At 54.5% G+C, this 27,512-nt stretch overlaps 1 protein-coding gene across 8 annotated transcripts; it reads left to right on the top strand.

The window, feature by feature from the left end:
- Positions 1-665: 665 nt before the first annotated feature.
- Grin1 (glutamate ionotropic receptor NMDA type subunit 1) lies at positions 666-27,512 on the top strand. 8 transcript variants are annotated; one of them, XM_057755577.1, is made up of 21 exons: positions 666-1,212; positions 2,598-2,732; positions 5,446-5,622; positions 7,745-7,807; positions 8,609-8,709; positions 13,871-13,992; positions 14,063-14,237; positions 15,783-15,927; positions 16,025-16,108; positions 19,870-20,011; positions 20,090-20,217; positions 20,480-20,644; positions 20,720-20,838; positions 20,965-21,077; positions 21,151-21,299; positions 21,437-21,594; positions 21,761-21,922; positions 22,555-22,664; positions 22,757-22,902; positions 24,175-24,285; positions 26,557-27,512. In XM_057755577.1, exons 1-21 carry the CDS (start codon positions 955-957, stop codon positions 26,623-26,625), a joined length of 2,832 nt encoding a protein of 943 aa, XP_057611560.1. In that variant the 5' UTR covers positions 666-954; the 3' UTR covers positions 26,626-27,512. The 8 variants fall into 8 exon arrangements, with proteins under 8 accessions (XP_057611560.1, XP_057611559.1, XP_057611562.1 ...); XM_057755576.1 differs by having other exon boundaries at positions 26,193-27,512; XM_057755579.1 differs by lacking the exon at positions 24,175-24,285 and having other exon boundaries at positions 26,193-27,512.

The raw sequence follows: 27,512 nt of genomic DNA, 5'->3' as shown, positions 1-27,512 counted from the left end.
TACAGCAAACAGCTCCCTCTGATTTTGGTCTCCCTCAGGTCTCCTAGACTACTCTATAGTAGGATAGTCAATGCCACACCTATTCTTAACCTCTAGAGGGAAGTCCAAGTCACACATCCAAGAAGGTGTGGCTGCTCCACCTCCCTCACTGACTGGCCTGTTACCGCGTGTCAGTGTGGCCCAGCACGGCATTGAACTCTAGACATTCAAGTCCCAGCCTCTTGAAGAGAGCGGGATTACCGGTGTGCCCAGCTCTCCCCATTACCAAGCCCTGTCGGGAGGAGAGCACCAATATCCTTCCCCCAGAGGTATATAGGGATAGGGCCTTTCCCTGTCCTTGGAAGAATTAAGTCCCAAAATATCACAAACTATGGGTGAGGACTTACGCGTGCACACACAGACAAGCATGCACAGCACACATTCCCTCACGTTGAAATAAACGCAAGGGTGCAGAAGAACGCGCTTATAAGAAACCCCTTTAGCCTTCCCAGCTCAACTGTTGCAGGTCTGGGACCACGCGAGTGACCGTCCCAGGGTCGCTGCACGCTAACGCGCGTGCACACACCGGCGGGATCGCTCCTCGCGCGCGCGCGTTCAAAGCACTCACGCCAACGCAGGCGCGCGCGTCAGGAGGGCGCGCGCTCGACTCGGCGTCAGGAAGCGGGGGCGGTGGGAGGGGTAGGACGCTTAGGTCCCGCTCACGACTCCGCAGCTGCTGCAGTAGCCGCAGCGTCGGGACCAGTCGCTCAGCCCGCGCTGCCGTCCTTTCCGCTTTTCCGCGAGGGTGTTCGAGCAGCGCCGAACACGCTTCAGCACCTCGGACAGCGTCCGCCGCGCTCGCCCCAGGCTCCTGGAGGACTCGCGGGTGCTTGACCGCCCGGGCGGCCCGCGGGTCGTACACCGGGGTCGTCGCACTCGCGCAACCCAGAACCAGGCCCGCCGCGCCCGGAGCTCATGAGCACCATGCACCTGCTGACATTCGCCCTGCTTTTTTCCTGTTCCTTCGCCCGCGCTGCCTGCGACCCCAAGATCGTCAACATCGGCGCGGTGCTGAGCACGCGCAAGCACGAGCAGATGTTCCGCGAGGCCGTGAACCAGGCCAATAAGCGACATGGCTCTTGGAAGATACAGCTCAACGCCACCTCTGTCACCCACAAACCCAACGCCATACAGATGGCCCTGTCAGTGTGTGAGGACCTCATCTCCAGCCAGGTGACCGCTACTTCCCTTTTCTCCTGCTCCTCCACCATCCACCCCGCTGTCCCAATTTCTCTCCGTCCTCCCCTGGTCCTTATCAGTCTCCTTACTAGACCACTCCAAGCTAACTGGCACCTGGAGAGGCCTGGAACAAACATCTGTGTCTGTCGCTTCCCCCAGCCGGTCACCTGTCACCTGGACCGGTCCTCAGAAGGACCATGTGTGCTACCATGTGACTATCGGTAGTGATTTGTTCCATCCAGTCAGTGTGGGTCTAGACCTTCTGGTCACAAACGGAGGAACACTTCAGGCCACTGACTGGATGAGGCCTGGGGCCATCTTTGTTTCTTTCCTTACCCCTCTTCCCTTCCCCCCATTCATGAGTCTGCAATGGATGGCCCAGGTGCCAGAGGAAACAGGCTCTGCAGGGGTGGGAGTGAGAACTGCGCATGCCAGAGCCACCAAGGCACAGTGTGGGAGCCGAGCTCAGTGTGCTGCAGGGGAGGACATGTGGCTGTTGAAACTGTCCGCCCCTGGCTGAGCTGGTTGCTGAATTCCAATGAAGCCATATGAGGGTCACTGCAATGCACCAGTTTATGTAAGAGAAGAGCAGGGACTGCGCCAAGGCTGTCCATACATGCTTTTCATAGGACATGCTACATCCATGAACATGTCTGCTCACACACGTGTACATGAACACTGCACTAACACACACTACATCCCAACATGACACAATCATCTGCACATGCTCACTCATATTTGCACATCCATAAACACACTGCTTTGTATGGTCAATGCACATAGCAACCCCGATTCCATCATTACAGGCATATATAAACATGGATGTGTGATGCCCATAGGACATACATGTTTCAGCATGTGCTCATGAATACCCACATAGTCACATACATACATACATGCCTACAAACACTAATGTGTCCTAAAGGGTGCGGGCTGGATGTCGGGTGAGGGGAGTAAGAATCAGTCCTTACATCCCGGAATGTGGAGGCCATGCCAGAACTTTGCTCAGGAACTTGCTCCCCTCCTGATGTTACAAGAGGTGCCCTGGGCAGAGAAAGGATCTGCCAACTCTGTGTGTGTGTGTGCGTGCGTGTGTGTGTGCGTGCGTGCGTGTGTGTGTGCGCGCGTGTGTGTGTGTGAGGTGTTGTCGTCTATGTCTCTAGAGTCTTGTTTGGTGCTGCTCCCTCTCCACAATGGGCTTATCACCAGGGTATTGTGGCTTGGCTCATTTTCCTGTCTCTTGGGTGTGTGCACCATGGGCACCAATGGCAGCAGTTGGCCTGGCCTGCAGTTCCAGCTCTTGCTACGTCTGGGTCTCAAATCCTAGTATTATGTCCATTCTACTCCCACAAAGCTGACTCTGCCTCCTGTATTCACAGGTCTATGCAATTCTAGTTAGCCACCCACCTACCCCCAACGACCACTTCACCCCCACTCCCGTCTCCTACACAGCTGGTTTCTACAGAATCCCCGTTCTGGGATTGACGACCCGAATGTCCATCTACTCTGACAAGGTAAGCCTGGCCACCAGACTCAGACTCAATCATTTTTTATGCCCCATCATCAGCTCCAGATAGCTCCAGGGCCACATGTAGCTGAGCCAGGTGCATTGGCTCTGGACATTGGATATAGGTGAGGTGGGGATACTTAGATCACAGGCTGCCCTTGTGGGAACTTAAATGACACTCACTCATAACCGCACATACATACCTCACATTGAATCACATGGATATTAGTGCGCAATACTCAAGCACACTGGATTGCATGCCTATGAGGACTCAGTCACATACATGTTCATATGTGTTCATACTCACCACATATTAACATGCACACTCGGTCACTGCGTGCTCATGCTGTCACACTCTCACAAGCCCCACACACATTCTCACACAACACTAGCATCCTCACCCTCCCTCTCCTTGCACGCTCACACATACTCAAGCAGTTACCCCTTACTCGGGCTGGCTCCTGCTGACAGTCAAAAAGACCAATAACATCCCCTTTGGGAAGAAGAGGGCTTCCTGGGCTAGAAAACGGAGTAAACAGGAGCATCCTAGAACAGGCAGGCTTTGGGCGCAGCAGCAGAAACAGGTGCCCGGATGGAGGAGTGCTCAGGGTGGAAAGGGATGCTGTGCACCCCAGCCTCGGACAAAACGCATGTAGGAGGAGGTAGGCAGGGTGGACAGGCAGGCAGCTTGTGGCAGGAGACTCATGTCTCAGGGACTAAAGGATCTCAGCTCAGGATTCTGCAGAGATCTTGTGGCCCAAAGACTGGAATGGTCTCCATCCGTTGGCCCCAAAGCTGAAGAGCAGCTGCTGAGTTGTAGAAAACCACAGCCCAGAGACACAGGGAATTTGTTCTGGGTCATACAATCTTTCATGTGCTGTGATTTCTGCGAGGACTTGTCAACTGGAATGCAATCCAGCCACCCCGTGGCCTAACAGGCCCCAGAGCCTGCTTCCCATTTCCTGTAGACTCAAGAAACCTGTAGGAATCCAGGAGCTTGGAGACAACCAGCTGGTGCCTGGGCTCAGCCAGAGAGCTAGTGGACTGAGCAGTGGGCCTCCAGGTCTCCACATACACCTCAGAGTCTCCCTACCAGAGCCTATAGTCCCTGAAAAGGCTGCCCTAAGGCAGGATGACTGGCCTTTCAGGCCCAAGCATGTGGTGGCTCTGCCCTTCAGGGACAAAAAAGGGAGTCAGAGGAGGGTCTTGTAGGGGAGCCCCAGAGGGAGGGGCCACTCTTCCCAAGCCAATGAGGAGCAGGCTCTCATCCTATGCCTTCTGACCATTTTTCCTCTGGAACATTTTCATCCTCACGTGTAAAGGAGAGGAATGAGAGTCAGGCAGCAGAGGTGTATGCCTTTAATCCCAGCACTTGGGAGGCAGAAGCAGGCGGATCTCTGTGAGTTGAAGGTCAGCCCGGTCAACAGAGTGAGTTTCAGGACAGTCAGAGACACAGAGAAACCATGCCTCGAAAAACAGAGAGAGAGAGAGAGAGAGAGAGAGAGAGAGAGAGAGAGAGAACCAGAAGAAGCAAAGTAGCCAGGGATAAACAAAAAGCTAGGAGGCTCCATACAGCTGGACCAACCTAGGGACTGACCATGGGCCAACTAACTGAGTTTGTGTGTGGTCAACAGTGGGGCCAAACATCACAGCCACATTCTGGTCCCTGATTGTCCCAACTCAAAGTCAGCCCCTGCCCATCACACAAACCAGCAAGACCACTCAGCGCCAATAGGCAGCACCAACTGTGATGTAACCTGCCTGCAGCTGGTGGCAGAGGCAGTGAACATTTCTTTCACTCCAGAACACTGCCCCTGGCCACCAAACAAACAACACCCAACCTAGAAGCCTCAGAGGACCAAGTCACAGAGGGCATGGATAGACATAGACAGTCCCTGGCAGCTCTTCTTCTTCTTCTTCTTCTTCTTCTTCTTCTTCTTCTTCTTCTTCTTCTTCTTCTTCTTCTTCTTCTTCTTCTTCTTCTCTCTCCTCCTCCTCCTCCTCCTCCTCCTCCTCCTTCTCCTCCTCCTCCTTCTTCCTCCTCCTCCTCCTCCTCCTTCTTCCTCCTCCTTCTCCTCCTCCTTCTTTCTTTCAAGACAGGGTTTCTCTGTAGCTTTGGAGCCTGCCCTGGAACTCCCTCTGTAGACCAGGCTGGCCTCAGACTCACAGAGATCCACCTGCCTCTGCCTCCCAAGTGCTGGGATTAAAGGTGTGCACCCCCACTGCCCAGCTGCAGCTAGAGTATTTTAAGCAGCAAAGCAACCAGTGAGCCAGAGCCTCTGGGTTCTGGGGAAGAAAGGGAGCAATGTTTGACCCTGAGAAAGAAGACTTACTAGTAAATGTAGTTGCTATTTTCTTACCAGTGCGTTCCTTGGATAGAACCCAAAGCCTTGTTTGCACTAGGCAAATGCTCTACCACTGAGTTGTACCTCAGTCCAAAATACAGTTATGGAAAAGGGGGAGAGTACCATGGGAGGCCCATGGAGGCTGAAGAAGCTTCTATGGTCAGCCGTTTTGGAGAGGTGCTGGTGGGAAGGTGGCAGTCACCCTAGGACCAAACATGCTTCATCCCTGACAGGGTGCTGCTGGGAAAATGCCAAACCTCTGCTCTCAGTAGATGGCACAGGGGAAGGGCAGGTGGGAGGAAGTGGTCCCATCAATGGGAGAGGGAAAAGCCTACTTCGCCTGGCCGGGCCTCAGCCTCCCTGTCCCCCGCACAGAGCATCCACCTGAGCTTCCTACGGACGGTGCCGCCCTACTCCCACCAGTCCAGCGTCTGGTTTGAGATGATGCGCGTCTACAACTGGAATCACATCATCCTGCTGGTCAGCGACGACCACGAGGGCCGGGCGGCGCAGAAGCGCCTGGAAACATTGCTGGAGGAGCGCGAGTCCAAGGTGAGGCCCTCACCCTGGAGAGGTCCTTGTTGAGCAGGAGCAGGCGGGCCATGCCATGTCTGTGGCTCCTTGTGAACACTCTCTCTCCATCCTGCATGCTCAGCACCACCGCGTCTGGCGGCGCCCGCCCCGGCCTGTCCTCGGCTCATTTCACTCGCTTTTGCCATTAGTCGAAATCTCCTTCGTGTCAGTCCCTGCTGCGCGAGGGCTGGACCACCTGGAGCTCTGCAAACACCCCTGTCCCGCCCCACCCCCTCTAGTTCAGGCCTCCCTTCGCCCAGCTCAGGCCCCAATCAGACTCATAACTCAAGAACCGCTCAGCCCCTCTCTTCCAGGTACTAAGTCCCACCCACCTCTCAGGAACACCCTCTACAGAGTGCGATCCACCCCAACACCTCCCCACCCCCACCCCCAGCACTGGGATCCTCTATCTACTGGTATACAATCCATATGCTCACAGAGGCCTTATCTTTCTAAAAGCCGGCTGCCTTGTGGCTGCCTGTGGTCCTAATTGAAGCCCCGTTTCTCTACAACCCCACCCCCCACCTCATACTATCCTTTCAGGCTTACTCTGTGCCCCTCCCCTCTCCATCTCCCTCCCACTTCGGAGCTGAGCTCTGTATCCCTCAAGGGACTATGTAGACACTGATCCCAAGACACACATACACTCCCATCTCAACCTGGCCCCACCAATCTGTGAACAACCAGAGACCACAGCCAGGATTTGGGGTGGGGGGGTCAAAGTGACCCCTATGCCCTTCCCCACCAGCACCCTAATAGGGATTTGGCCCCTGACCCTACCTCAGTCCCAGGACCTAGAGCACCAAGAATCAGATGGTGCTTCTCAGGTAGCAGAGAGGAGGAGGAGGCCCAGGCTGGGGAGGGGCCCCAAAAGGCAGAGGGGGGAGGGTGATGGGTGGGAGCATGTTCTGCCTGCAAAATCATAGCTGGCCTCATCATACTTAGCGCCAACCATTGTACCCCACACCCAAGGTGCCATAGGAGGGAGTAAGGGCGTGGGCCGGGGGTGGGGGAGGCATCGAGGCTAGAGACAGGCCCAGGGTAAATCCTTTACTGCGGTCCACTGAGTCTGGGAAGGAGGGCTGGTTACTGGCACCAAGGGCTCCACCTCTCTGAGTCCCATTATCAGCATATGGCAGGTTCCTTCATACTTCTGCCACGTCTGTCGTAGCCACACAGACTACCACCAACACGCTCACATGCTCACCAGCCTTATCCCTGCACACCCAACCACCTGCTCACACACTTGAAAGCACATACACACTGCCAGTCAGTTCTTGGATATTTTAGTGGCGTGCCACACCTTTTAGAAAGACGGGCCTCACTTATCTCCATATGCCTCTGCGCTGCCCAAGGGGATCACATAGAAGGGCTTCCTCTGTGTGCTCGTCTTGACTTGTAACTACAAGCTTACACGCACGCGCACACACACACACATGCACACGCGCGTGCACACACACACACACACGTCTGAGCACATTACTTAGACTACACTGGCCTTCCATCACAGTCTGCCATAGATTTACCTTCTATGAGGGTGACAGTGGCGTGTCACCCCCACAGGCATACAGGCGTACATATGCACAGCCAGTCACACCCAGTCTCAAACACAAATGTGGGCATCTGGGTGTGAGCATAACAGCTAGTCTCCAGAGAGCAGGGGGAGAATAAGCGGGAGGGGGTGGGAGGGTCATGGGGACAGGGCCCCACAAGCTGCTCCTCTTTCACTCAGGACTGATGCGGGTGGGGGTGGGTACTGCTGGGGCCACACAGCAGGTGCATGACAGGGGTGGGGGTGGCAGGCGGGGTCCCCCTTAAGGGTGGTGTGGACAGGGTTGTCCTCTCTCCAGAAAGTGACAATTTCCACGAGTTTAGCTCCATGGCAGGGAGCCTCCGTGGCCCCTGCCCCTGTGCCCCCTCCACGCTCAGCTCCACTCCAGCCCCCAGCCCCCACCCGGGTCTCGGTGTTTGCGAGCTCCAGGTACGTGCCCGTCTGCAGACGTGCCGAGGAGGTGGTGTGATTGCTTTAGCGCCGTCATTTTCAACCGTTTATAATCTTCTTCTGTGTCTGCATATTTTCTCTGTGCACATTATTCATCAGAGTAAAAAAAGGAACTATGAAAACCTCGACCAACTGTCCTATGACAACAAGCGCGGACCCAAGGTATATATGCATGGACGTGCACGCCACCCACCGACTAGCGAGTCCCGGCCTGCGGTGCCTCAGCCACTGGGTGCTATCTGGCCCCACCGCGCCGAGCCGAGCCGCAGGCCTGAGCAGTGAGGAGAGACAGGTGGTGAGGCAGGTAGCAAGCAAGCAGGAGAGGGCAGGGGTGGGCGGTGTGGGTGCCCATGACCCACCCGCCGTGACCCTGGCCTGCATCCTTAAGACAAGCACGGCCACAAGGAGGCGCTGCTCTGGGAAGTGCATGCGAATCTCCAGGTCCGCCAGGGTTTCCTAGTGGAACCCCGGGAGGGAGCCTGCCCACCTGGTCACTTCAGAGTCTGGGCTGCTCCTGTAGGAGCAAGAGGAATCAGGTCTGAGCTGAGAACTCCCAAGGTTTTGGAAAAAGTCAGCCCCATCTCTGTTCCCAGTTGCATTCCAAAACTTTTCTATTTCCTGTCCGCTGCACGTCTCTTTCTGAGTCTCGGTCCACTTCAGCTTGCATGCTCAGTGCAAAAAATGAGGACAGGAGTGAGATGGAAAGAGAGACCTGGAGCAAGCATAAAGCGAGAAGAGCAGAGCGTGAGGCCAGGACATCGAGCAGGCTGAAGGAAGGACAGGCAGCAAGGACAGGCCAGCGAGGAGTGAGGAGGCAGGCGCACAGTGCAGGTGGCAAGGACAGGCCACAGCAGCTCTAGCTCAGCTGCCTCGGGGTTCCTAGCAGCTTTGGCCCCACTCTTGCCACTGAGGCACAATGTTCCCTTTCCCAACTGTCTGCTAATGCTCCCTCTCATACCACAGGCCGAGAAGGTGCTGCAGTTCGACCCGGGAACCAAGAACGTGACGGCTCTGCTGATGGAGGCCCGGGAACTGGAAGCCAGGGTCATCATCCTATCTGCGAGGTGAGTAGGCTTGGTTCCTCACCATGTCACTAGGATTCCGCCTGGGGCACGAGTCCAACATGTGGCCTAAGTTGGGGGCACCATTGAGCAAAATGAGCTTCAATTTGAAAGAAAAGAAAGAAAGAAAGAAAGGAAGGAAGGAAGGAAGGAAGGAAGGAAGGAAGGAAGAAAGAAAGAAAGAAAGAAAGAAAGAAAGAAAGAAAGAAAGAAAGAAAGAAAGAAAGAAAGAAAGAGAAAACTAAAACTAAAACTTCACCAAGGAGAGCCGAACCCCACCCCACCATCCTACTCACCCGGTAGCCTAGGCAACTCCCCATCCTCCATTCATCCCTCCCTGGATTCTTACCTTTCACAGTCACATAGAACCATTGCCCTAAATTGAGCTTTGGGGGTTGGAGATACAACGCTCGGAAGTCAGGAGATGTAGTTATATAAACATCCTGAGGGCTGAGGACAGGGACGGCGCCCCACAGAATGATATGCAGGTGTACAGGTGAGGGTGAGCCCGAGGTCCGAAACCACTGATGGAGAAAAACAGGCTGGCTCTGGAAGGGCCTGTCTCCCACCGCATTTCACTATTGTGACACTGCACAGTAAAATCCCCCTACTCGTAACCAACTAGTGTTTCCTGTAGAGGGAGAGACCCGTGCCTAAGACCCATGGAAAGGAAGGATGGGAAGGGGAGAGTGGCGGCCCCGCTGACAACAGGGAGGTTGAGGTGGACCTAGTCCCTAGGTCCCTAGTCTGCCCAGCTCTGCTGAGCTCTGACAGAGTGGAGGAGAAAAAAAAAATCATGTTGCCATGGTGACAGGAGAGGAACAGGACCAGCTGTGTTCAGACACAGGATAGATCCGGTCAGCAACCTCTCTCTGTGCACAAAACCTGGTGCACACCACTCGCTTCCACAGATTGTGGGGTGTGGCAACCAGGACTCAGCCTGCAGGATAGACGATTTCTTTACTCAGATGGCAGGGCTGGCACCAGCTGCCCCACTCTGAGGGTGGTAGCTGTCACATGTTGGTGTGGCCAACTCCTCCAGGAGCATCAGCAAGCAGGTGCCAACTGTCCCACTACACACGCGCGCACACACACACACACACATACACACACACACATGCATACACTATGACAGGCACTTAGTGCAAGGCACACTGCAGAGTCATGGCTCATTGCCTTTGCTATTCAGTCTAGCTCACTGGTTCTCAACCATCCTTATGCTGTGACCCTTTAATTCAGTTTCTCATGCTGCGGGGACCCCCAACCAGAAGATTATTTAGTTGCTACTTCATAACTGTGATTTTGCTACTGTTATGATTTGTAATGTAAATATGAAGTAGGTCTGATATGCAATCCCCCCAAAGGGGCCACGACCCCTAAATTGAGAACCATTGGTTCTAACTGTATACTTTGGGGTGAGGGATGGTACAGGGCTTCTAAAGAATGAATAAAAGAGCAGGGCGGTGGTGGTGCATGCCTTAAATTCCAGCACTCTGGAGGCAGAGGCAGGCGGATCTCTGTGAGTTTGAGGGCAGGCTGATCTACAGAGCGAGTTCCAGGACAACCTCCAAAGCTATAGAGAAACCCTGTCTCAAAAAGCAAAACAGCAACTAAAAGAAAGAAAGAAAGAAAGAGAGAGAGAGAGAGAGAGAGAGAGAGAGAGAGAGAGAGAGAAAGAGAGAGAGAGAGACTGGGTGGTGGTGGCACACACCTTTAATCCCAGCACTTGGGAGGCAGAGGCAGACAGAACTCTGTGAGTTCGAGGCCAACCTGATCTACAAGAGCTAGTTCCAGGACAGGCTTCAAAGCTATAGAGAAACCCTGTCTTGAAAAACAAAACGAAAAAGAAGAAAGAAAGAAAGGAAAAAGAAAACAAAGGAATACAAAGGAATGGATTAAGAATACATCCATATGGGACTAGAGATGCATCCATATCAGTTGATAGAGCACTTAGCTAGCATGAACCATGATGTCCTAGCCTCAATCTTCAGCACTGAATAAAGACAGGTGTGGCGCCGGGCGGTGGTGGCGCACGCCTTTAATCCCAGCACTCGGGAGGCAGAGGCAGGCGGATCTCTGTGAGTTCGAGACCAGCCTGGTCTACAAGAGCTAGTTCCAGGACAGGCTCCAAAACCACAGAGAAACCCTGTCTCGAAAAAACAAAAAAAAACAACAACAAAAAAAAAAAAGACAGGTGTGGCAATGCACTCGGGAGGCAGGAGGATCAAAGTTCAAAATCATTCTCAGCTACTTGACAAGTTCAAAGCCTGCTTCAGCCTCATAAGACCCTATCAGAGGGAGAAAGGCAGTGGGAGAGAGAGAGAAATATGTCCCGAAAAAGGAGCCAGGAAGGAAATGTCCCTTGGAAGGCAAGCCCAGCCCAGGATGCCCAAAGAAAGCTCTGCTCAGGAAAAGGCCCACCATACCTCCTATTTTCTGATTGTTTCTAATTCTCATCGTAGGACTTGAGGGAGATTTGCTCAAGTTGAATAACAGAATGTTCAGGATGGGGCTGGAGAGATGGCTCAGGGGTTAAGAGCATTGCCTGCTCTTCCAAAGGTCCTGAGTTCAATTCCCGGCAACCACATGGTGGCTCACAGCCATCTGTATTGAGGTCTGGTGCCCTGTTCTGGCCTGCAGACATACACACAGACAGAATATTGTATACATAATAAATAAATAATTTTTAAAAAAGAAGAATGTTCAGGATGGTGGGCAAATGAATACACACAGCAGTCAGGCAAGAAGGCTTTCTTCAGGTCAAGGCTACTTAAGGAAGCCGTTGTATTAAAACAGACCAACTAGACTATCAGGGTCTTTCAAGCAAGTAGTCCCGCTTGGCTTATGCATTATAATGAAGATGAACAGGGCACAAGGCAGAGGACCATCCTTCGTAGAATCCCACCACGTCAGGCCCCAGCAACGAACACTCGCCTCTTCAAGGCCAATAATTCCAGGACCACCCACTACAACTGAAGGGTCTTTGGACATAGGGTGAGAAAGCCTCTCCATGTTGACCTAAGGGTTAAAGACAGACTTGCCAGACACGGCTCTAGCAAAGAAGGCAGCAGCAGAAGGGTCATGGTAGGCAGAGGTGATAACGTGAATATGAACTGTGAACACCACCCATTGGTACACTGAGCACACAGCGTTCACATACAAACACTCCCACACTGGCACACACAATATTCATGCCGCTTATACCTCACGACATGTCCCCCACACACTGAGTTCGAGCCACAGTTCACACTGGTTTTTAAACCCTAAAGAACCTGTGGAATCGCAAGCTTGTGCACATTGGTGAGTGAGGCACCACCGCTGAGCAGCTACCCAGCGCTCATCACGTTCCGGCTCTTTCTGCACGAGAGAGGCTAAGTGTTTTGCAGACCTCGTTAAACTGACCTTATTAATCGGGCCGACTGTCTGTTGGATACACAAAATTCGTTCCCCAAACTCCTCATTTTTACTTTCCTCATGCTGCCTTTGTTGGCATCACCCTTTCCCGTAAAATGGTCTGATGAGGTTTGATGGGTTGATCAGACCTTTTGTGCACAAGCATTTCATTGGTTGGAATCCCACCGAGTGACATTGTGTAGGTCTGAGATGTGTTGGGGATGGGGCTCTCTGTCTGATTTGGTGGGTGTAGCTGACATCAGATATCCTCCTTGACATGTGTGGCGCTGGGTGACCTCTTCCGTGTTCAGTGCACTGCAGCATGATCGTTTATTCTTTTGGGTTTTGATTTGAGACAGGGTGTCTCTATGTTCTATTGTTCTTGCTATGTGGACCAGGCTGGCCTTGTGCTTGTGGAGATCTGCCTGCCTCTGCCTCCCCCGTGGCGGGATTAAAGGCGTGCGCCACCACTTTGGCTCTGACATATGTTCTTGCTGAGGTACTGCCTTGTTGTTTTTAATGTCGCTTATATTCATCAACAGTACCATCATTTAGAGCTTTTCTTTTGGTTAAAATCATTGAAAAAGTTGGGGGCAGGATTCTAGGGAAGTGTGGCTTATCTTGGGCATAGAACAGCTGGTATACACCTAACCCAACAAGGACTGGAGAGATGGCCTCATCTGGGTCTTGCAGAGGACCCAGATTCAGTTCTGAGCACCCCCAGTGACTCACAACATTCAAAGCTCCAATTCCGGGGGACCTGACACCATCTTCTGACCACCACGAGCACTAGGCACTTTTCTGGTGTACATAGATGCATGGAGGTAACACTCACACGCATAAAATAAATTTAAAATAAAAACTTTTAAAAGAAAAATAACCAAATACCAAGTAATCCACTTGGCTTCACCGCACCTACTAAACATGCATTGGAGAAGCAAAATGCCAGTCATGGCTGGGCCTTGAATGGCAGTCTGAGAGATGCAGGTTGAGGAGAGGACCCTTAGTGGCTACTGAGCTCTGGAAGACCTCAGGGTCATTGCTATGACCAGGGAGACCCAGCCTCAGGGGACTAGGCTCCCTGTCTCACTGTCCACGGGAATTACGTATGAGGACACCTCAAACTCTAAAGACCATATGTCCCCTCAAGGTGAGGCTTGTCCTGGTGGCCCTGGCCTTGGAGGTCAGGGAACGTACCTACTGTGGGAGGGGTCTCTCTTCTGTCCCATGGTATCTTCGGGATGCTCAGCTCAGCAACTAGGGCACGGGATTCTACTGGCATCTCCTCAGCCCAGAGCCCTCACCTTGTCATTCCACACCTTTGAGCACGGAGGTCCATCAGACCCATGGCTTGCCTAGAGCTCACCGCTTCACAGGTTCCGGAGTGGACTGCCTAGGCACAGACCCTACTCTGCCATTACCACTGTGTCTTGGTTCCACCCTGATTCGAACGCATTTTCCTTAAGGATGCTGAGATGGTTCCAGCAAAGCATTTGGAGCACAGAGCAAGTGCCCAACAGTGAGCCATCATTATCCGAGTTCAGAAAGTCATCTTGTACCCTATTCCTGCCTCCTAAAGGCAGAGGGGGCTAGCAGCTGAAGACTGGAAAGGCCCTGGGTCCAGCCTCACCGCCTATGCAGACCTCTGGGCCTGACAGCAGGAAGGGTGGTGGGCGCAGGCACGCTCCCCCGGAGCATGCGAGAGGGAGAGGCTGTGGCCGGGAGTAGGGAGAGCTGGAGTCCTGGCTCGTCACCCGGGTCTGCCCCACAGCGAGGACGACGCTGCCACCGTGTACCGCGCAGCCGCGATGCTGAACATGACGGGCTCTGGGTACGTGTGGCTGGTGGGGGAGCGCGAGATCTCGGGGAACGCCCTGCGTTACGCCCCAGACGGTGAGTGCTGAACTGTGGGGTCGCTTGGGGCTGATGATCTGTCCAGTCTCTAAGCTACGGGATCGCACAGGCATCATCGGACTGCAGCTCATCAACGGCAAGAACGAGTCGGCCCACATCAGCGACGCCGTGGGCGTGGTAGCGCAGGCAGTCCACGAGCTGCTAGAGAAGGAGAACATCACCGACCCGCCACGGGGTTGCGTGGGCAACACCAACATCTGGAAGACAGGACCACTGTTCAAGAGGTGGGCGGGGGTTGCTCTCAGTAGGCGGGAGGAGTCATCTCTTAGGAGGTGGAAGGGCTGGGGTTTTTGGTTTTGGTTTTCTCTCTCTTCTCTCTTCTCTCTTCTCTCTTCTCTCTTCTCTCTTCTCTCTTCTCTCTTCTCTCTTCTCTCTTCTCTCTTCTCTCTTCTCTCTCTCTCTCTCTCTCTCTCTCTCTCTCTCTCTCTCCTTTCCCTTCCTCCCTTCCTCCCTCCACTCCTTCCTTCTTTCCTTTCTTTTTGTTTATTGGGGAGGGGGGTGTTGGTTTTGGATTTTTTTTTTTTTTGAGGCAGGATTTCTCAGTGAAGTCCTGATTGTCCTGGATCTCACTCTGTAGACCAGGCTGGCCTCGAAACTCAGATATCCACCTGCCTCTGCCACCCAAGTTCTGGGACTAAAGCTTTGTGCCACTACTGCCCAGACAGAAGGGGCATCTTTAGACGTGGTTCACTCTTCCAGGAGTGGTCCAGCCAGTCTTTTGTTTTGTTTTGTTTTTCAAGACAGGGTTTCTCTGTGTATTTCTATTGTCCTGGAGCTTGCTCTGTAGACCAGGCTGGTTTCGATCTCATAGAGATCCACCTGCCTCTGCCTCCTGAGTGTACCACCATACCTGACTTGCAGTGGTCTTATCTAGGACATGCTGTAGTTAGTCCCCTATGGAGATGACTGTCCACATTCCTAGCACCGCATCCTCTGTCTTTACCGTGATAACCATCCTTTTCCCACCACAAGCACCCTTACCTCTGCTGTCACTGAAGTTGTGACTGCCTCCGCTTCTCCACCCCACACTGCAGGTTTTACCTAACTCCCACAGTGCCCTAGAAGAAAGCTCTTGCTGCAGGCAGGGCTTGGGACCCTCTACAGACCCAGAAATTCAGAGTAGGCATCCATTGACAACGAGAGATTTAAGGTTGACCAAGGGAATGGCTGCAGAACTTAACCCCAGAGCCACTGTCCACAGCGCCACCACACGTTTCCATGCCATCTGTGTAGTCACAGGCTGCACACACATGCACACAGGCCAATGAATGCACACAGGAACCCAAAGAGGAACAAGACATATGTGTGCCACAAGCACACTCACAGGGGTGACCCCTCCATTTGGGTTGCATGCACACAAGTCCACTGATATGTTACAGTGAGCAAACATACAGCCAGGTAAGCCCCTCAGTGGCTAAGAAGAGGAGGTGGTTCGTTCTATTTCCACCATTTGATGGTGAGTTGGCCTCAGGTCCTCTGGGCTTCTGCCTCCCCTGTAAAACCAGGATGGTGGCTCTGACAGTCATATGTCCTCATTCAGAGAAGCTCTTGACTTGGGGTCTGGCATCCAAGACCCACTCAGGAGCTGGAGCTGTATTGTCCATCTGGTGCCAGGAGGCACACACCACGGTGTCCACTCAGTGTGAGGAGCGACCATCTGCTAATCTTTCCTTTCTTAAAACCGGGGTGGAAGGGGCGGGAGCTTGGGCTGCTCAGAAGGAAAGAAGAGCAGGTGCTGTGGTTAAGTCGAAGGCCCGCTCTCTTCCCAGGGTACTGATGTCTTCCAAGTATGCAGATGGAGTGACTGGCCGTGTGGAATTCAATGAGGATGGGGACCGGAAGTTTGCCAACTATAGCATCATGAACCTGCAGAACCGAAAGCTGGTGCAAGTGGGCATCTACAACGGCACCCATGTAGGTGGGGGTCATGAGGGGGTGGGGGCTGGGGCCTTAGGGTCCTGGGGCCGAGACCCCTGCGTGGCCACCCTCTATCTCATACTCCCACCCCCAGGTCATCCCAAACGACCGGAAGATCATCTGGCCTGGGGGAGAGACAGAGAAGCCTCGAGGGTACCAGATGTCCACGAGATTAAAGGTGGGGGACCCTGTTGAAATATTCCAACCTTCCCATCCCCAACACTTCATTACTCCTTCAGGCCAGGAGGAAAGGGGGTGACGGCACAGCACACAAATAAAGGACGTGGAGATGAGTTTGCTAGCAGCTGGTTCTGGCACACGTGCCAGTGCCAGAGGAGGCAGGGGTCTAGGCAGGGGAAGGAGAAGCAGCGGTTCCTTTTTCTTTTTCTTTCTTTCTTTTTTTTTTTTTTTTTTTTTTTTTTTTTTTTTTTTTTGGTTTTTTGAGACAGGGTTTCTCTGTAGCTTTGGAGCCTGTCCTGTAACTACCTCTGTAGAACAGGCTGACCTCAAACTCACAGAGATCTGCCTGCCTCTGCCTCCCAAATGCTGGTATTAAAAGCGTGCGCCACCACCGCCCAGCCTGAGAAGCAGTGGTTTCTGCCCAACAGGCTCTCTCTAGTGCTTTATCCTGCCCCAGCTCCAGCTAAGTCTGAGGAAGAACTGATTAGTGGGGGCATACAGTGGGTGGGTTCTCCAGGCTGCAGGACAGAGTTCAGCTTAGAATTTATGCTCTTTGGTTTCCCCTTTCTCCCTGGGATCCCAGGAACCCCCTTCTTGATCTAGCTTCCTCCTTCGTAACCTCTTCCCAGCCTGATTCACACATTCCCTGGGTTCATTCATGTACCCTTCCCTCTGCCTAAGAACTATTCTGAGTTCCTCTTCATGTTGAGACACAGCACACCCAGCTCTGATACCGTAGAGCTCCAGGGACAGGATCTGAAGTGCTACGTGCCCAGCCACCCTTCTCTCAGGGCCATCAAATATATGGGGCCATGGTCTCACCTGGCGAGTGCCCGCCTCCATTCCTCCCGGGATGAGTCAGCATGTCACTTGCAAAGCCAGTGCCATATCTGTTTGTAGCTCAGGCACCTGATGTTGTCAAGTCTGAAAGCACTGGGGAATGGCACACACCCTTAATCCCAGCACTCAGGAGGCAGAGGCAGGTGGATCTCTACAAGTTCAAGGCCAGCTTGGTGTACGCAGCTAATTCCAGGATATCCAAGGCTATACAAAGAAACCCTGTTTCAAAAAATAAAAACAAAACAAATAAATAACAAACATCACTAACCAAGGGGACCCATCAAGGTGCAGATAGCTATTAGCCATGTTTCTGGAGTCACTGATTTGTTACATTTTATTTTTTGTGTATAAGTGTTTTCCTGAATATAATATATATACATACACATATGTGTACATAGTATATATACACATACATATATACATATGTGTGATATATGCATACATGTGTACCATGTGTATGTCTGGTGCCCCCAGGGCAGAAGAAAACGCAGAATCCCCGTAATAGGAATGGATGGTTGTGAGCTGCTCTGTGGGTGGTAAGAACAGAATTGAGTCATCTGTAACTGCAGGTCCTCTTAACTGCTGAGCTGTTTGTCACGCCCCCTCACCCCCCCCCCCAAGTTTTTGGCAGCACTAGCACCTATACTTGTATAAGAGAAAAAAGAATATGGTCCTGTCTCCTTCTCTTGACTCTTCCTTCTCAAGACTCCCAGCTGAGTGTCCCTCCTCCACTGCCTGCCACCACAGCCGGCTTTGCTGTCCAGTCCTTGGTCTGCCTACCCCTCTGTTCTCCACATCCCATCAAGGCCCTCAGCAGCCAGCTGGGTTCCGTTCCAGTACCTCAGACTTGTACCTGTTCCCAGCCTCCAGACTGTGGGTCCTAGGGAACGGGGAGGGAAGAGGGCCAAAGCCGAAGTGTGTGCTGAAGAGGCAGCCCTGGGAGAGGAGCATTAACTAAGCATGGTGGAGCTTGCCTTTAAACCCAGCACTCTGGAGGTAGATGAAAGAGAATCAGGAGTTAAGATTATCCTCAGCTACATAGCAAGAGGCCAGCTGGACTGTATGCAGCCCTGTCTTTAAAAAAAAATCTGGAGTTAGTAGGACGTGCCTTTAATTCTATTGTGTAGAAATCAGGGTCAGGTGGATCTCTGTGAGTTCAAGGCCACCATGGTCTACATAGGGATTCCACATCAGTTTGAGCTACATAGTAAGACCTTTTCTAAAAAAAAAAGGGGGGGGTTGGCAAATAGCCCAATGAGTAGAATGAATTTGGATTTCTGCATCCATGTAAAAGTCTGGGTATGGCTGAGTACTCCTTGTTAACTATGTCAGTGGTGGAGGGAGTGGGCAGAGACAGTCTCCAGAGCTTGTTGAGTGACAGCCTAGCCAATTGCTGTGCTCCAGGGTTAATAAAGAAAACAGAAAACTTGTCTCAATAATAATAATAATAATAATGGAGCTGGAGAGATGGCTGAGTGGTTAAGAGCATTGACTGCTCTTCCAGAGGACCAGGGTTCAAGTCCCAGCACCCACACTGCAACTCACAGCGACTGTAACTGCAGTTCCAGGGGAGCTAGTGTTCTTTCTGACCTGTATGGGTACTGTATGCACCTGGAGCATGGACATATCTGCCAGCAAAACACCCATACACATAAAATACAAATAAACAAATCTTTAAAATAAAATAGGGGCCAGAAAGATAGCCTCTTAGAGGTTAAGAGCACTCATTGCTCTTACAGAGGACCTGGGTTCAAGTCCCAGCACCCACATGGCAGTTCACAACCACCTGTGACTCCAGTTCCAGGGCTTCTGATGCCTCCTTCTGATTTCTGTAGGTGGGCTCTCACATGTATGTGATACACATACATATACTCAGGCACACACATAAAATAAAATAAAAATGCTTACATAATAAAAATAGACAGTGACAGAGAAAGACACCTGACATTGGCCTCTGGCTTCCGTGTGCACTAGCACACATGCATGAGCACACAGGAACACAAACATACATGTAAACGTTACTTGGAAAATAATTTTTTTTACAATATTCTCAGTATTCTGTCTGCATGTATGCCTGCAGGCCAGAAGAGGACACCAGATCTCATTACAGATGGTTGTGAGCCACCATGTGGTTGCTGGGAATTGAACTCAAGACCTCTGGAAGAGCAATCAATGCTCTTAACCGCTGAGCCATCTCTCCAACCCTTGGAAAGGAATTTTTAAAAAGACAAAAGTAGGGCTGGAGAGGTGATCCAGGGGAGGATCTGGGGTTCAATTCCCAGCACCCACATGGCAGTTCACAACTGTCTGTCACTCCACTTCCAGGGGATCCAACACCCTCACACCAGTGTACACTGAATAAAATAAATTTTAAAAGTAAAAAAAATAAAGCTGGGTGGTGGTGGTGCACACCTTTAATCCTAGCACTGGGTAGGCAGAGGCAGGCGAATCTCTGTGAGTTCGAGGCCAGTCTGGTCTACAGAGCTAGTTCCAGGACAGGCTCCAAAGCCACAGAGAAACCCTGTCTCGAAAAACCAAAATAAATGAATAAGCAAAATAAAGGGACAAGGGTCAAAGACTGAAGGCTACATGCCAGTGGAGGCCAGGGTGGCTCTGGTAAGGATGCAGAGTTTCTCCTCTCTGATTGGTCAGAGATTGTGCCCAGTCCACACAGTAACTACACAGTCATACTGCGACAGAGTGATGTATGCACTGGGATCTGAGGAGGACAGAACCGATGCGAGCCACAGCAGAAGGATGTGGACTGACCTCTGAAACCAGTGGGACAGGGCCCGGGTGCGGATTTCACAGAGCACCGGAAAAAAGATAGAGACGAGGGGTTGCTGTGTGCCGAGAAGCCACCAGCCCTGGGGACAGCCAAGGGCAGGTGGCCCAGGCTGGTTCTTGTCTTTCCCCCAGATAGTGACAATCCACCAAGAGCCCTTTGTGTACGTCAAACCCACACTGAGTGATGGGACATGCAAGGAGGAATTCACGGTTAACGGTGACCCAGTCAAGAAGGTGATCTGCACAGGGCCCAACGACACCTCGCCAGGAAGCCGTGAGTACCGGGCAGTGTGGCAGGGTACTGGGCAGTGAAATCGGGAGCCCGCTGATACTGTTCTCTAACTGCCTACAGCACGCCACACGGTGCCTCAGTGCTGCTATGGCTTCTGCATTGACCTGCTCATCAAGTTGGCACGGACCATGAACTTTACCTACGAGGTCCACCTGGTGGCAGATGGCAAGTTTGGCACACAGGAGCGGGTATGGAGTGGATGGCAGGGGCGGGGCCTGGAGGAAGGGGCTAGTGGGAGGATCCTGTGAGCTGAGATGGATTCATTGGAAAGTCTTTGGGGGTGGGTTGAGCCTTGTTCGGAGGGGCTGGGGCTGGGTTTTAGAGGTGAGCTAGATACGGAACAGGAGATGTGCCCCCCACCCCCGTGTGCTAGGACTAAGGTCTAGGAATGCTCGTTCGGGAAACCACACCCACCCTGTCTGCAGCCCCACTGGCTCTGTCGCTTTGCAGGTAAACAACAGCAATAAAAAGGAGTGGAATGGGATGATGGGAGAGCTGCTCAGTGGTCAAGCAGACATGATTGTGGCACCACTGACCATCAACAATGAGCGTGCGCAGTACATAGAGTTCTCCAAGCCCTTCAAGTACCAGGGCCTGACCATTCTGGTCAAGAAGGTAGGCAGGGCTCAAGTGGGGATGGAGTGTGGGCATGGAGGGCCCAGGCAATGCTGATTCCCTGTTCACCTGCAGGAGATTCCCCGGAGCACACTGGACTCGTTCATGCAGCCCTTCCAGAGCACGCTGTGGTTGCTAGTGGGGCTGTCGGTGCACGTGGTGGCCGTAATGCTGTATCTGCTGGACCGCTTCAGGTGAGCGCCGTGCAGAGAGCTGGACCCCTCCGTCTAGAGGGTGGGCAGAGCTGGCAGGGCTGGGCAGAGCTGCCCCTCCTGTCCTCTCTCCCGCTCTCTCTCCCACCTCCCCTTTGCGCTCTGCAGTCCGTTTGGCCGGTTCAAGGTGAACAGTGAGGAGGAAGAGGAGGATGCGCTGACCCTGTCCTCTGCCATGTGGTTCTCCTGGGGTGTCCTGCTCAACTCTGGCATCGGGGAAGGTGAGATGAAGCCAGGGTCCTTCCTGGCTGCGTCCCCTGCTTTCCAGGAACTGACCTAAGTCTCTGCTCACAGGTGCTCCCCGGAGCTTCTCTGCACGGATCCTAGGTATGGTGTGGGCTGGTTTTGCCATGATCATCGTGGCTTCCTATACTGCCAACCTGGCAGCCTTCCTGGTGCTGGATCGGCCTGAGGAGCGTATCACAGGCATCAATGACCCCAGGGTGAGGCCCCAGGGCTGTGGGGCAGTGTGTATGTGTGTGTGTGTATGTGTGTGTGTGTCAAGAAGAGGTTGAGAGGGAGTGTCTGTTCCTGGTGGGGCCTAGGGGGCAGCCGCGAGCTGAGGCCTCTGTCGCTGCAGCTCAGAAACCCCTCGGACAAGTTCATCTATGCGACTGTGAAGCAGAGTTCGGTGGACATCTACTTCCGGAGGCAGGTGGAGCTGAGCACCATGTATCGGCACATGGAGAAGCACAACTACGAGAGCGCAGCCGAGGCCATCCAGGCTGTGCGGGACAAGTGAGCAAGCACACAAAAGGCCGCCCTGGCTGGGTGGGACGGTAAAGGGCCAGGCAAGGGGGACCCGCTCACTCAGGAAACACAGTGGAGGGTGTCTGGACTGAAGTGTGAGCAGGGTTGGGTGACCAGGCTATGCGGGGCTCCTTGACTCCACCTCTGCCGGCAGCAAGCTCCATGCCTTCATCTGGGACTCAGCGGTGCTGGAGTTCGAGGCATCACAGAAATGTGACCTGGTGACAACGGGTGAGCTGTTCTTCCGCTCAGGCTTCGGCATCGGCATGCGCAAGGACAGCCCCTGGAAGCAGAATGTTTCCCTGTCCATACTCAAGTGAGTTTGCCCTGTGCTGGGGCCCTCTCTTCCCTTCTCTTGGCTTTAAGGCCTCCCCACAAGGTTGGACCTTGTCTTTAGTGCCCCAGTGGCAAAACACCAAACCGCTTTACCCCAGGCCAGCGCCTATTCACCAGACACTGACATCATCTGGTACAACTGCCGTAAAGGAGACTCCACCCAAACCAGGCATCAACTCCATGGGAGAACCTTCCTACTCTCAGCCCAGCAAAGGCTACAAGCTTCCTAACTCCCAAAGCCCCACTTGGCAGCCGGGTGGTGGTGTCTCATGCCTTTAATCCTAGCACTCAGGAGGCAGAGGCAGGTAGATCTCTGTGATGTTCAAGGCCAGCCTGGTCTACAAGAGCTAGTTCCGGGACAGGCTCCAAAGCTACAGAGAAATCGTGTCTTGAAACAAACAAACAAGCAAGCAAACAAACAAACCAAAGCCCCACTTGGGCTGAAAAGTCTGTCCCATGGTACTGCCTCCCCTGTGAGCCCTGCCCATTCACAGTCCGCCCCACTGAATGCCCCGCACACTCACACAGCCCCACTCCTAGATGCAAGCCCTGCCCATTCCCAGTCCCACTCCTGCTTCCAGCCCTGCCTTCCCTCTCCCCTTCCCTACTCAGGTCCCATGAGAATGGCTTCATGGAAGATTTGGATAAGACATGGGTTCGGTATCAGGAATGTGACTCCCGCAGCAATGCTCCTGCGACTCTCACTTTTGAGAACATGGCAGGTGGGCCCTCCGTGCTGCCTTGATACCAGGATGGATTGTCTGGGGGCTAAAGCCTCTGGGCAGCCAGATGAGGCACTGGGTACTTCACACAGGGGTCTTTATGCTGGTGGCTGGAGGCATCGTGGCTGGGATCTTCCTGATTTTCATCGAGATCGCCTACAAAAGACACAAGGATGCCCGTAGGAAGCAGATGCAGCTGGCTTTTGCAGCAGTGAACGTGTGGAGGAAGAACCTGCAGGTAGGACAGGCCACCCTCCGAGGCCTGGCGTCCAGGGCCCCGCCAGGCCACGGCCCTACTCTATCCCTACAGGCCGTGGCACTGGCTCTGGCTCATGGGCAGGACTGGTGCTAGGAGCCATGGCCAGGGGCAGTGGTGAGTGTTCCCAAGACACAGGGGCAGCACAGGCAGGAGCTGCCTGCAGGTGGCCACCCACTGCCAAGCTGGGCCAAGGGAGACCATGCACCCTGCTCCAAGCTTCTGCCTGGCCTCTCTGTTTCCAGAGTCACCTACTGGCACCCAATCCATAGGAAGGCAATCAGGCAGGGTAAGACAAGGGCCCGCCTGTGTGTAGTATGTGATCTGAGATGCATATGGCCTGCTACATCCCAGCTCCTTTGACACCCCTTCCGGAGACCCCTTTTCTTTCTGTGTCCAGCTCTGTGACTCCGATCTAAATGGGGCTGATCTGCCTCACCTGGTGCCTCAGGCCACATCCGTGTGGATTTGTGGCTGGCAGGGATGAGGCTGCATGTGGGATGGTCAGAAGCCACCAGGGGAAGGGACAGGGTGGGCAGTGAGGTTCACGCAAGCCTGAAGACTAGCGGCCAATGGCCAGGTTCCGATTCACTTGTCTCTTCTCTTTCTCTGGGTGTCTTGCTGGAGCTGTGTCCTGAGCTGACATTGACATTACAGTGAGGGCTGTGGGGGGGGACAGGGCTCTTGGAGCCCCCACATCTCTCATCCACCCGTTCTTGCTTTTGGCCCTACAGGTCCCCTGGGGACCTGGCCACAGCTGTCCAGGGCCATGCTGGCCATCAGACTCCAGGCCAGTGCCCCCGGATCTGCCTCTGTCTATCACTCCAATTCCAACTGGACACCTCCTTGGGTCCTTGGCCCCTTCCTGGTGTATGTCTTTTGGGGTCAGCAGCCTCTGAACAAAGGGGCTGGTGTGGCCCGAGAGGAAGCTCTTCCTGTCCTCAGGGGCTCCTCCTCCTCAGGATGCCTCTAAGCCAGGGCCACCCAGGAGCCAGGGAGCCAGGCGAACATTCTAGGAAGAGTGCCGGCAGGACCCCAAGCCCAGCCCCAGCACAAGCAAGGACAGGCCCAACCCTGGGCAGAAGAGGCCACTCTCAAAAGTCTGGCTGTTGGTCGGTCTGTCCAGCACTGTGAGGCAGGCAGGATTCAGGGCCTGAGTGGCCGGCCGGGCCTGGCAGTGGCCCCCAAGGAGCAGGCAAGGGCAGTGTGGCCGCCACCCTTAGCCGTCTAATCACTTATACATATTCATTTTAGGATAGAAAGAGTGGTAGAGCAGAGCCCGACCCTAAAAAGAAAGCCACATTTAGGGCTATCACCTCCACCCTGGCCTCCAGCTTCAAGAGACGTAGGTCCTCCAAAGACACGGTAAGGGGGAAGCACCCCAGTCCCGCGTCTCTGACTCCTCCCTTGCCCCATGTCTGTCTCCCTCACCCTCACCATCCCACCCCTGTTCCCGCCTCCAACCCTGGCCATCCGTGCCGATGCCCCCAGTCAACCCTTCACCCACCCTCCACCCATACAAGGGTGCTGTCCTTTAGAACTCTCCGGAACTCTCCTCAAGCCCTCACTGGTCCTCAGCTTCCCCATGTGTCTCCACGTTAGTCTGCCCACCTCCCTCCCCATGCCATGACCCACACACCATCTGGAAGCCGTGTCATGTTGTTGGTCAGTCAGTCAGCCTCACCATCTCTCTGGGCTACCCAGAACCTGGGAACTAGAGTAGCCCTGTCCCAGGTTGTCCCTGCCAGGATGCCACGCCACGTCTGTTTCATCCCTGTTTCTCTTGCCTCCACGAGGGGCTTGACGCCTCGTTCTTGCTCTGCAGCAGCTCTGGAGGGTGTAGCTGTGATGTCCCATCCCGTCCGTCTGTCTGGCCACTGGCCCCGCCCCCCAGACACCTGTCTCACCTGTCTCACCAGAGCCATGCGTGTTGCATCTTCCATGTGGTCTCTGTGTGGGCCGGGGGCTGGGGGCTGGGCCTGGGTCCATCTGGGTGGACGACTGGGGCCTAGCATTGGCACTGACCCTTGGTCACAGGGAGACCGTCAGGTGGGCAGTGGGGTGGGGCCAAGTTGAACAGGTCCCTGATGGAGGTGTGGCAGCAGCGCCCAGGTGATCTGAGCATAGACAGGGTGTCCCTGAAAACCTTGGCCTGAGCACACAGGGCAACACTCAGAGGGAGGCCCAGGAAGGGGAGACTCCCAAGCACTGCCACGAGGCCATTGTCAGAGCCATACCGTCTGCCTTCAGAACCCTGTCCCCTGCCTTGGGCAGCATGCCACCAAACCAGAAATGCATACTCAAAAGCAAGTCCTCCAAAGAATCCCCATTTTGCTAGTCACCCTGGTCCTAGCCAAGAAGCAGCCTCTCTAGCTAGTGTCGCCCACAAGGGGCTTGTGTCCCAGGAGGAATCCGGGTTTGTGGTAGAGCCCTATACTCAGGAAGAAAGACACACAGACAGGATTTGGTGCAGAGCAATGGAAGTTCCGGGCTCCAGAGAGACCTATGAGGCGTGGCTGCTCAGTTCTCTGAGGGCCCTGGTACAGAAAGAGTGGATGAAGCCAAAGGGTCTGTGGGTTGCACCACCGTGAGGCTCCAGGAGCTGGTGCAAAGACAGTCTCCAGGGTCTCCCAGACCAGGGAAAGTGGGCACGGCCTATGCTACAAGATCTGAGCCAGTATCCCCACAAGGGGCTGCCGGGGAGGGAGAACAGGGCCAAGGGCGCTGTGGGCAGAAACTTGTTTGGGAAAGGGGAAATCCGACAGAGAGGATTATCTGTACTTTTTGGGCCAGGTGGCCAAAGTGGGGAGAGTACAAAATTCCTGCAGGTGGCAGGCCATTTTCAGAGGGTGTCATTCAGTCTTGGGGCCCCATCTGGAACTGGCCAGGTAAAGCTCAGAAATCTACACGGTTCCTTTCTGGGCACTTGTTCTCAGTTCAGTCTTTACCTGAGCCTCCCTGGGCACCAGGGACCAGTTCTTCCGGGCCATCTGAAGCTGGCCCCACCCTGCAGGGTTGACCTCTGGGCATTGCCACTGTGGGCTGGGTGGGGGAGGGCAACCCAGCTCGCACCCTGTCTCTGGGGCTGGGTGCTGCTCAGAGGGAGGCTTGGGTGGGGGCTCCTTTGGGTGGGGTGGGGTCGGTCCAGCCGCTGAGATCCTTTGCCCCTGTCCTGTGGCCGGTCTGGGCCAGGGCAGCACTGGGCGCTCAGGGCTGGGATCCCTGGTGGCCGGCAGGGCCAGCAGGTATTGATTGTTGGTTCTTATTTATAGAGCACCGGGGGTGGACGCGGCGCTTTGCAAAACCAAAAAGACACAGTGCTGCCGCGACGCGCTATTGAGAGGGAGGAGGGCCAGCTGCAGCTGTGTTCCCGTCATAGGGAGAGCTGAGACGCCCCGCCCGCCCTCCTCTGCCCCTCCCCCGCAGACAGACAGACAGACGCACGGGACAGCGGCCTGGCCCACGCAGAACCCCGGAGCACGACGGGGTCGGGGGAGGAGCACCCCCAGCCTCCCCCAGGCCGTGCCCGCCTGCCCGCCGGTCGGCCGGCTGGCCGGTCCACCCTGTCCCGGCCCCGCGCGTGCCCCCGACGTCGGAGCTAACGGGCCGCCTTGTCTGTGTATTTCTATTTTACAGCAGTACCATCCCACTGATATCACGGGCCCGCTCAACCTCTCAGATCCCTCGGTCAGCACCGTGGTGTGAGGCCCCCGGAGGCGCCCACCTGCCCAGTTAGCCCGGCCAAGGACACTGATGAGTCCTGCTGCTCGGGAAGGCCTGAGGGAAGCCCACCCGCCCCAGAGACTGCCCACCCTGGGCCTCCCGTCCGCCTGCCCTGCTGCCTGGCAGGCAGCCCCTGCAGGACCAAGGTGCGGACCAGAGCGGCTGAGGATGGGCCAGAGCTGAGCCGGCTGGGCAGGGCCACAGGGCGCTCCGGCAGAGGCAGGGCCCTGGGGTCTCTGAGCAGTGGGGTGAGGGGCCTAAGTGGCCCCGGCCGGAGGGGTGTGGAGCAGAAATGGCAGCCCCATCCTTCCTCCAGCCACCACCCTAAGCTACAGTGGGGGCCCATGGCCCCAGCTGGCTAGGTCACCCACCCACCCCTCCTCCAGCGCCTGCTCTCTGCAACCTGACTTCCTCCTCGGGTTGGAAGGCTCTCTCTCCTGCTGCACCACTCTCCCACGACCCTTCCCACCCCATTCGCAGGGCTGGCCCTGACATTTCCCAGTGTCAGCCCTCACTGCCCTGCTGGCAGCGCTTCCCAGGGGTGCTCTCTGGCTCCCAGCTGTCCAGGGCTCCAGATTCCGAGAGGGCTGAGCCTTCTCTTCTGCCTGCAGCCACAATAGGCTTCCTCAGACGATGGCTCGCAATGAGCCCCGCACCTTGGGCACCAGGGAGCGCCATCCGCCTCCCATTCGGGTGTCATTCACCCACCACCTTGTACATGACCTGCTCTCCCAGTGTCCAAGCGCGTGCCTTCCCCGTGCCGCTGGTGCGCAGTAGCGTGCAACTCCTCTGCCCCAGGGACACCGGGCGCGCACAGCTACCCCAACCCCGGTATTCAGTGGTGATGCCTAAAGGAATGTCAGAAATTT

This window comes from Chionomys nivalis, chromosome 22, assembly GCF_950005125.1.
Source record: "Chionomys nivalis chromosome 22, mChiNiv1.1, whole genome shotgun sequence".
Lineage (NCBI taxonomy): Eukaryota > Metazoa > Chordata > Mammalia > Rodentia > Cricetidae > Chionomys > Chionomys nivalis.
This window is presented reverse-complemented; position numbering and strand designations above follow the sequence as displayed.

Coding starts and splice junctions, on each gene's coding strand:
- Grin1 (XM_057755576.1), top strand. CDS start 955: ATGAGCACCATGCACCTGCTGACATTCGCCCTGCTTTTTTCCTGTTCC. Junction 21,078..21,150: donor CAACTCTGGCATCGGGGAAG/GTGAGATGAAGC, acceptor CTCTGCTCACAG/GTGCTCCCCGGAGCTTCTCT. Junction 21,923..22,554: donor GTTTCCCTGTCCATACTCAA/GTGAGTTTGCCC, acceptor TTCCCTACTCAG/GTCCCATGAGAATGGCTTCA.